Consider the following 9,341-nt stretch of genomic DNA (forward strand, 5'->3'; position numbering starts at 1 on the left):
GAAATTATATATTTTCTTCTGAGATTTTCAACACTAACCATACTGTAAAAGATTTTTGCTAAGTTTTGCTTGCAGAAAAAAACGTACTTAACATAACCTCAATCAATAAAATATGTCTGTCTTGTGCATAATGGATGTGGATGTTCTCACTTGATGATTTACAGCAATAAATGGATCCTGTCCTCATTTACAGCATGAAGAAAACTTTTTACATCTTAAATATTTCAGCACTTTAATGGAGTGCATTGCAAATTAGGAGGTTATGAAATGTTCAGACATTTATTAATTCATTTTCTTTCCCTTCCACCTATTAGATTACAATTGAGGGTCTACGTTCACAATCAATACTTGTTCATGGGGCTCAGGTGCCTCTATCCCCCCACCTCTCTCCACACTTCCCTGATTTAATTATTGATCTTAACAAAGCTTCAGGAAGTGATGCAATCGCTAAATATGGATATCTTACAGTCAGTGACTTCGTGGGCCTTTATCATGGCCTGTTTGTTGGTCAACACTGAGGACCTCACCCAAATGACACCCTGTTCCCTATGAAGTGCACTACTTTGTGGAAAGTTCATGCCGTTTGGAATGCAGCCTGATAAAGAGAAATCCCCCCTCCTCAGAGAGGCAGATACTGTAAGTCTGCTGACTTACGGTGTGCGTAACCATGCTGTTGTATGGGAATACCTCGTGTCCCTCTGCCTAGAAAAGCACCACATGCCTGGGATAGAACTGTTGGCAGCTGCCCATAGGGAAGACTGCCAGTCACCCAGGAGTCACACTCAGTACTGACTCACATCATCTCTGAAAGGATTTCTCCCACTCTCGCTTTTCCTCTCATCTACCCTTCTCTCTCAGATAAAGAGATCTGAAGGAGGAACTTGGCAACCGAGCCATCCTCCGCACGTCCTTGTCCTCTGCAGAGCACCCTGCCTGTCCTGTGTGTGTAAAAGTCGTGGGCCAGCATTAATTACTGGACACAGGAGTCATCGCTTTGGACTCATTGGCCTTTTCATCCTCTGCACTGGCCTTGTCAGATTCAGAGCAGCCCTGTGGCGTGTCTGAAGCCTTGAGCTAGCAGGTCTACCCTGCAGTATCTCTCATATAACCTGATTAACTACAGTTACCTTTCATCTCTCTACAACGCTCACTTCGCCCTCTTCGTGCTACGCTGTTCCCCTTTCAGTAATGCAGCCAGACTTAGTGGATTCTGTTATCTCCTTGTTGTGGTGATGTTTTGGGATGAAACAGCACTGTAAAGTTTACCTAAAGTCTACGCATGAAGGTATTTAATATATATGGGGCATAAAAGAAAAAAAAGTTGAAGGTAAACCGGAGGTGAAATAAGTATACATAAATGAAAACATGCAAAAACAGTGGCATGGAAAGTATTCAGGATCCATCCCTTTCTCCACATTTTGTTGTGTCAAAGACTGACTTAATAATGTATACAATTCTTTTTGTTGCCATCAATCTACACACAATACCCCATAACGATATTTTTGGAAATTTGGGCCAATTTATTGAAAATAAAAACTAAAATACGTACATAAGTATTCAGTACTTCAGTATTCAGACCCTTTATTTAGTGCAGAAGCGCCTTTGGCAGCGATCATAGCTTTGAGTCTCCATGGGAATGCTTTAGTACACCTGGATTTGGGCAAGAACTTCTATTGTTCCTTGCAGATCCTGTCAAGCTCTGTCAGATTGGATCGAGAGCAGTGGTTAACAGTGATCTTCAGGTCTCCGCACAGATGTTTAATTGGGTTCATGTCCAGGCTTAGGCTGGGTCACTGAAGGACATTTACAGATGTTTAATTGGGTTCATGTCCAGGCTTAGGCTGGGCCACTGAAGGACATTTACAGATTTTTCCCCAAAGGCTTTTGGCAGGTTCTCCTATCACTGCAGTCAAACTCTAAAGCTCTAGTAGAGTGTCCACTGGACCATGGCCCTTCTTTAACGGTTAGTTTGGTCAGCTCTAGACAGCCTTGTTGGTTCTAAACTCCCATTTCACACTGATGGAGCCTACTGTCCTCCTGGTAACATTCAATGCGTTAGCTATTTTTATAACCTTGGAGGTCTACAATCAGTTCCTTGTACTTCATGGCTTGGTTCTTGCTCTGAAATGCATTGTGAACTTTGGGAACTTACATAGACAGGTAAATAGTGACCAATCATTTGATTACTCATCTCAAGGATGATCAAAAGACACACAGGCATCTCAGCTCAATTTGGAGTATCATGACAAAGGCTCTTTAAACCTATGGACATGAGATCGTTTTTTATTTATATTAATTTGGCATGTTCTAGAAATGCATTGTGAACTTTTTCATTGTTGAGTATAGTGTGTAGATGTTGCCATTTTTTTTTTTTAAACCAATTATAACATTTTGGCCATAACACAACAAAATGCACATTCTGTTCCTCTAATATCGAGCAGTATGCAAATAAATAACTAAATGTACAGAGAACCACTACATTATCATTGACCTGATAAGACCCAGAGCTGACAGGCTTAGTTTTCATGGTGGTTGGTTTGGTTGGAAGCTAAACAGCTGCTATAGTCAACACAGTCTTGGGAGCTACAGAAATATGCAGGAAGTGACCTGTTTGCACAAGTCACAGACAGCTCATCCCGCTCAGGCTGAGGAAATAAATATGACTGTCTGGGAAGTGGGATGTTTGATTTGATCAACTCTGCCACCAGGTGTTTATACAGAGTAACTGCAAGCAACCCTCATCTGCTTAAAGTCAAGTGGGAACTGTTTTGTTAACTTTCATTGCTCACATAGGTAACACCTTCTTAGTTTTGTGAAGACAGAAAAGTTAGTAAATATTGTTAAAAACGAAAGAGAGAGAAAACATGACCTAAGTCTTTATTTTCAGCCAATGCATAACATTTACTGAGTTCAATGTGCACTACAAATTTTGCTCTAAAGGCTTGTTGTCTGTAAAGTTGTATTTGAATTTTAAACTGGACACAATCTATATTGAATACTTGCTTGCTTAAAAAATCCCATAAAACATATTGTTGATTCGGTAGACAGAGAACATTAAAAGCCATAGTATAGCATTCCATAGAATAATGATATAATAAATATGTAATGGGTTCAGAGACCAAGGACTTGTGCGTATTCTGCGGCAGCAGTGGAAGGAGTGCAATGTTTTGGACTTCACTGTGGATGACTTGTTGACCAGTCATTCCATCACTCAACCAGAGAGTTCTTCTAGACGCTGCACAACGGCAGCCGCCACTCTTCTGTAGGCCTCCGCCTAAAACACGCAAAGATAGATTTCACAAGACAGACAACAGGCAACACAAACTCTGATTAGTGTAAAATGTACACAAAGTCACAGTGAATATACAGTTTGTCTCCCAACCAGGGAAGGAAATTATGGGATTTTAGGGACAAGGCCACTTGGCCTTAAGGGGTTGCGTATATCACCCATGGCACTAAGGCCATATGCTAAGGCACTTAAAGACCAACCACGCAAAAATGCATATTACAGTACATTGCTTCTGTTAAGAAAAACACTGGAAAAAAACCTGAATATGGTAGAAAGGCTTGTCCAGAGGAATACAAAAAACCTGAATATGGTAGAAAGACTTGGCCAGAGGAATACAAAAAACCTGAATATGGTAGTAAGGCTTGTCCAGAGGAATACAAAAAACCTGAATATGGTAGAAAGGCTTGGCCAAAGGAATACATTTTTTGGGAGGATATTAAGGGCATACACGTGGCATCGATGGTCATGGCTGACTGTGACATTCCCTCCATTCTCCAAACACTGCGTTTATTTTCACAGTCATTTGGATGTCCAAGAAGGCTACCAACCTCTGGGCTATCTGGTGAGGCCACCACCACAGGCTGTCCTCGGTCTGACATCTCTCGGATGCTCAGGTGTAGAGGAATGTCTCCTGGACAGGGCAGGGAAGAGTCTAAACTGTCCTTGTTCTTTTAAACCGAGACTGAGAGAAATGATCAGTGTAATGATATACAGCTCCGGAAACAATTAAGAGACCACTGCACCTTTTTCTTTCCTTTCCAAAAAAAAGGAAGGTTCTGATTGAGGAACAGAAGGGTTAAAATTAAGAGACCACTGCAAATTGAACTCTACTGTTCCTCACTCAAAACTTTCCTTTTCAACTTTTTTGGAAAGGAAAGAAAAAGGTACAGTGGTCTCTTAATTTTTTCCAGAGCTGTATGTTTGACATTGGTCCTACCCAATACTTTAACTCCCAGAGTTTCGGCAAGTGCCCTTGCTCCATCATCACCAAAGATGTGTGTCTGGTGGTTACACTTGGGGCACTGAAACACACTCATATTCTGGACCAACCCGAGGACCTACAAGAAGTGATATATATATATATATATATATATATATATATATATATATATAAAACAAAATCTCAGTATTTGGCATTATGGCTGTACCAAGGTTCTTTCAAAATAAACCAGTTAAGCCAATTTTCATCAGACAGAGTTCATGTTGCCATCCACACTCTTACTGGTACGTTGACTTTTTTGAACATTTCTGCTCCTCTGCGTGCATCCAGCAAGGCAATGTCCTGAGGGGTGGACACAATCACTGCTCCGGCTATGGGGATGTTCTGAGTGATGGACAACTGAACGTCTCCAGTCCCAGGCGGCATGTCAATAACCAGGTAGTCCAGCAGTCCCCAGTCTACCTGCATAATGTTAAAATATGCCACAGCAACCAAAAAAGGTTTAGTAACTATTACTCTAATGTGTCTTAAAGAACATCTAGCAACAAGTGGGATTATTGAACGTGAATGATGAGTCCACCCCACCTGTCTAAGTAGCTTCTCTATGGCTGACATCACCATCAGGCCCCTCCAGACAATGGGTGCAACATCCTCCACCAGAAACCCCATAGACATACTAAGGATAAAAGGATGATAAATGGACTTATTTGGACTTATTTGCTTACCTCATCTCTCACATGAAATTTTGGACAGAAACTCACCAAGGAATCCCAAAATTCGTAAGTGGTCTCATCAGGTTGCCTAAAGCCCAAAAAACAAACACACACAACTTTTGTAGGGCATCCTTTTAATGTGATGTGTGTAAGGAATGGACCCCTTATAACACTACTATTCCTCAGGCTACATGTAGACGTCACCTACTGTCTGTTAGTTCTGGGTTCCCTTTCAGGTTCATCAGCTTAGGAACTGAGGGGCCGTAAACATCAGCGTCCAGGATTCCCACTGTTTTACTCTATGAACATGAAAGAGAAATGCATCTGAGTGGATGTGGTCATACAGCAATAGTAAAAGACAGAGATTATAATAGTTCTGCATGTGAATTTGGGCAAATAGTTGTATGCAATAGTAATAACAACATGTGCAAAGGAATAATGGTGCATTCCTTACTGGATCATTAGCTGTGAGTCCAAGGGCCAAATTCACTGTTGACGAGAGGAAACACAAAGGTACTGTGATAGTCAAGTAAATGACTACACCTAATTTAAATATATGGTCTATAAAGTTTACAAAGATCAGACTGACCCACCATCTGTTGAAATTATGGGAAATGTTACAGATTTGTGCAAACATTTTGTATATGAGGAGTCTACAATAGAAACCTGCTTACCTGCAGTGGTTGATTTTCCAACACCCCCCTTCCCTGAGGCCACCACAATAACTTGTTTCACTCCAGCAATTGGCTTTTGTTTAGGCAAGCCGCGAGCCATGTGCTGCTTCTGTCTCTCCTGCAACGTCTTCTCAGGAGCTGAGGTCTAAAGAGCACAGACACATCATGGAACGAGCAACTTGTGTACTTCATCAGTTCATAAATATATTATAGAGGCGTTATTTAATATAGCTGATAGCAAGAATTTAAAAAGATAAGCGAACAAACAGGTATTATTGGCCTCAATGACTGTTTAGTTATTAGTTCGTTATAAAACCGAATAAAGTTGCTCGCATTTTTTTAGGTAGCATGTAAGCCAGCCAGCTAGTTTGTAAACAAATAGCAAGGGACGAGCTAACTTAAACACTAACCTTATGAAAACGTATGAAATACTTGCAGCGTAAAGGAGCATGTTGAATATCACACCCTGTCCGTAGAAATGTATGTTTATTAAGGTTTGCTGTTGTTAATTTTAATAAATGTGAGATTTTACTGTAGCTACAGTTAGCCATCTTGTGTCACATTCAATTGTATTTTTGCTTTTGTCGATGTTTGATGACGTGTTAGTCTTAACAGAAGTCTCACCCGGAAGCAAGTAAGAAGACAAGAACATTTTCAACGTTTATGTTGTTTTTATGTATTTTTCGCCGTTTTGAAAGTGATATTTTTATAATCTGAAAAGGGTAGACATCTTTGACTGAGATGACTGAAAAGGCAGGTTCTCCCCAAGCAAGAACTATACTTCAGCAGTGTCTACATGCGCGGCTCCAGGTTAAACCTGGAGATGATGAATCTGAGGCTGAATGGGTGGAGGTATTGAATCAAGTTGTCCTACTTTTTCAAAATCAAATATGCTCTGTAGTACTAAGAGGATAATAGTTGCACCTGGCCTAAATCTCATGTTTTCAGATAAACAGAGGGATGGTGATCTATGTCTGCTTTTTCAAAGGTGCTATAGAAGACATTATCCCCAAAATGGGTATGTCTAGGTCTTATTCCAGTTTTAAACAATACTTCAACATACTTATATTTAACAGCAAATATAACTGTTCGTAATAGATCATAAAGTAGTGTTGCTACTGAGTGGTTATTGATCTCCCATATTTTCTGTACTCCACAGTGAACACACTGCTCAACCTGAAGCTGTGCGAGGCTGATTCAGGGAAGTATGTATCCGTGCTGGACCTGCCTGGCAGCATCCTCATAGTGCCACAGGCGACACTAGGAGGCAAGGCCAAAGGGAAGGGAATGCAGTACCACAACAACATTGAGAAAGATCAGGGCCTGCAACTCTATTCTAGCTTTGTGTCCCAGTGTGAGAAGGAGCTGGCTTTGTCCATTAAGAGTAGTGAAAATGGAACCATTGTCCAACACGGCACTTATGGGAACAGACAAGTGCTGAAGTTGGATACAAACGGACCATACACACATCTGATGGAGTTTTGAACCTTTCTTCACAATTTTTTCATTTCACTGTAAATTACCAATTGTATTCTTGGTCTTGGTGTGACTGTATAGTGAGCCAAGTTTTTATAACCTTGGACCAGTAACTGAAAGTTCACTTGTGAAAAAGCAGTATCCAAAGGAAGAATAATATGTGATCATTAATAAAGCACTTTGTGACTACTAGTGTTAAAGGGCTTTATGAAATATATTTGATTGATTGATCAATATAGTCTTAACTCAAATATTTAACTGTTAATGGGTTAATGACATCTAGTGGGGATATACAGTATGAGCACTGCACTGGCAAAATAATATTTCTTTCATCACAACCATACCTGAAAAATCTCTCAACATGATCATATCATTAGTTCATTTATTGTTATATTAGCTGTAACTTACTTTGCTACTAGTGTAATAAAAAAGGAAATATATAAATGAAAACAACAGGTGTGGGAAAACTGATTTGTGAGTACTTGTATCTTCTACTTTAAGGCACCTTGTGGTGAAAATGTAATGGACAAATCTCTAAACCCCTGAAAAATATGAAGAACCAAAAATAACATTTTTAATCAGTAATTCTTTTTTTCAAAACATTGACTGTATGTTGATCACAATTCCTGAACACATAGCTACTGTAGCTGCAAAGGCCACAAAAAGAAGAAAAATCATATGACATGAATGGTTGTTTATCAGGTAGCAATCTACACAGTTCTCTTCTCACAGTTGAAATTAACAATTACTCATTACTGATTACTGTAAGTCATAGTATTGTCTATTGCTGACTCACAAAATGTCACATTACACTCAGTTGCCAGTTTAATACGCACACCACCTCATTCACAAGAATAGTCATGTACCTGTGGTTTGCTGTAAAAAGCAACGAGACAAGCATTGAGACAGTCAGATGCTGTTTGATTGAACTATAGAAAGTACAAAACAAGTGACCAACTCTTTGAGAGTTGTATGACTCAAAAAATTATTAAAATGCAAATTTAAGTATACATGGCAGCAAAAACCTAAATTGCAAAATATTCAAGAAAATTAGAGTTAATAAGAAAAGATCTGTTGGAGGGTTGTTGTGTTCGAACATTGCTTTTGATAACCTGAGATGGGAGTTGACTAAAAAGAGACTATGTGAATCTTTACTGTAAAATGTGTTCTATGTGAGGGATGTTTGGCTATACGAGAGTAAGTTGATCAGGATAATCTGCCAAGGTAGATAATAGTAGAATTGGAACAATATGTCTGCCCTCATTCATAAACCGGTCTGTAAGTTGGTTTAGCAGGACATTAATCAAAGGTATGATGTAGGAAAAATATTTAGTTACCACAGTGGTAAACATACAGCACATTGCACATCTCAAAATAGAATATTGTCATATTGAATGCACTACATAAGGAATATGTTGTAGTTTGTGAGGCAGACATGACCTGTGGCGTAACAGTGTCAGTGGGCCATGCAAGCCTGTTATGAGCACAGAGCTAATCCAGGTAATGGGGCTCACGTAGCTGCTCCATCTTCTGCCTCTTCTGTAGCTTCCTCAGCCTCCACTTTTTTCCATGGCACCAAGCAGCTCAGCAGATACCTTCATATACCGCCCCTGACAAGGTCCAGACAGGAGGCAGGTTTTTAGGGGCAGTGCTGGCCCAGCTGGCAGCCTCTGGAAAGCTCCAGAACATGCCTGGTGCAACGTATTCGCTCCAAAGCGTCTTAGAGTAGGAGTGCTGATCTAGGATCAGATTAGAATTTATTAATGCATACTGAATGGACAGGGATAAAAACTCTGAGTTACTTCATGAATACTAGGTCTGATTTTTACAACATAACATATGTACTAATCATATTATGCTAGTAAGATCTAAACTCAATCAAAACTTACAAAAGTAAGTTGAATAAGCAATGAACAGTGTTCACTTCAGAACCAAGAAGTCAAACATATTTTAACATATTTGTGCAGATTTTAAAATATTTCATACAACATTTTATACATGTGTGATGAAAGAAAAGTACATGTATGTATATTTAAATTACGCAGCTTGTTTTGTCATGAGGTGTGATGGATCATGATAAACGGATATCAAAAAAGTCAGAAAGACTGATGATCAATGAAGAGATCGCTAATTCCCAAAGTTTTGCTCATATAAGGGCTGGTTCTAGGTGTAAGCAACATAAGATGTTTCTACTAAATCAAGCAGCACAGTGGGATTCTTGCAGTTAGTCTCTGGTACAGGGCTGATTA

General features: G+C 39.6%; 2 protein-coding genes across 2 annotated transcripts; one reads left to right on the top strand and one right to left on the bottom strand.

Annotated features, from left to right (window-relative positions):
• Window positions 1-2,852: 2,852 nt before the first annotated feature.
• Window positions 2,853-6,212, bottom strand: nubpl (nucleotide binding protein-like). Its single transcript, XM_010892946.4, has 10 exons — window positions 6,027-6,212; window positions 5,617-5,761; window positions 5,397-5,431; window positions 5,151-5,241; window positions 4,991-5,030; window positions 4,815-4,905; window positions 4,512-4,691; window positions 4,227-4,347; window positions 3,838-3,920; window positions 2,853-3,274 (listed from the first exon to the last, which is right to left on the bottom strand). The coding sequence occupies exons 1-10, from the start codon at window positions 6,165-6,167 to the stop codon at window positions 3,212-3,214; spliced, it is 990 nt and encodes a 329-aa protein (XP_010891248.1). The 5' UTR covers window positions 6,168-6,212; the 3' UTR covers window positions 2,853-3,211.
• A 1-nt stretch (window position 6,213) lies between these two features.
• On the top strand, window positions 6,214-7,537 carry dtd2 (D-aminoacyl-tRNA deacylase 2). Its single transcript, XM_010892945.4, has 3 exons — window positions 6,214-6,468; window positions 6,565-6,634; window positions 6,776-7,537. Exons 1-3 carry the CDS (start codon window positions 6,358-6,360, stop codon window positions 7,099-7,101), a joined length of 507 nt encoding a protein of 168 aa, XP_010891247.1. The 5' UTR covers window positions 6,214-6,357; the 3' UTR covers window positions 7,102-7,537.
• Window positions 7,538-9,341: the final 1,804 nt, after the last annotated feature.

This window comes from Esox lucius, chromosome 15 (assembly GCF_011004845.1).
Source record: "Esox lucius isolate fEsoLuc1 chromosome 15, fEsoLuc1.pri, whole genome shotgun sequence".
NCBI lineage: Eukaryota > Metazoa > Chordata > Actinopteri > Esociformes > Esocidae > Esox > Esox lucius.

Bases quoted from the DNA above. Each gene is read 5' to 3' on its own strand.
- nubpl (XM_010892946.4), bottom strand. From the start codon at position 6,167: ATGGCTAACTGTAGCTACAGTAAAATCTCACATTTATTAAAATTAACA. The intron at 5,432-5,616 runs GTAAGCAGGTTT...TCTCGTCAACAG, and splicing joins TGGAAAATCAACCACTGCAG to TGAATTTGGCCCTTGGACTC. The intron at 3,921-4,226 runs GTAGGACCAATG...TGCCCTGTCCAG, and splicing joins TCTGGGAGTTAAAGTATTGG to GAGACATTCCTCTACACCTG.
- dtd2 (XM_010892945.4), top strand. From the start codon at position 6,358: ATGACTGAAAAGGCAGGTTCTCCCCAAGCAAGAACTATACTTCAGCAG. The intron at 6,469-6,564 runs GTATTGAATCAA...TCATGTTTTCAG, and splicing joins CTGAGGCTGAATGGGTGGAG to ATAAACAGAGGGATGGTGAT. The intron at 6,635-6,775 runs GTATGTCTAGGT...TGTACTCCACAG, and splicing joins AGACATTATCCCCAAAATGG to TGAACACACTGCTCAACCTG.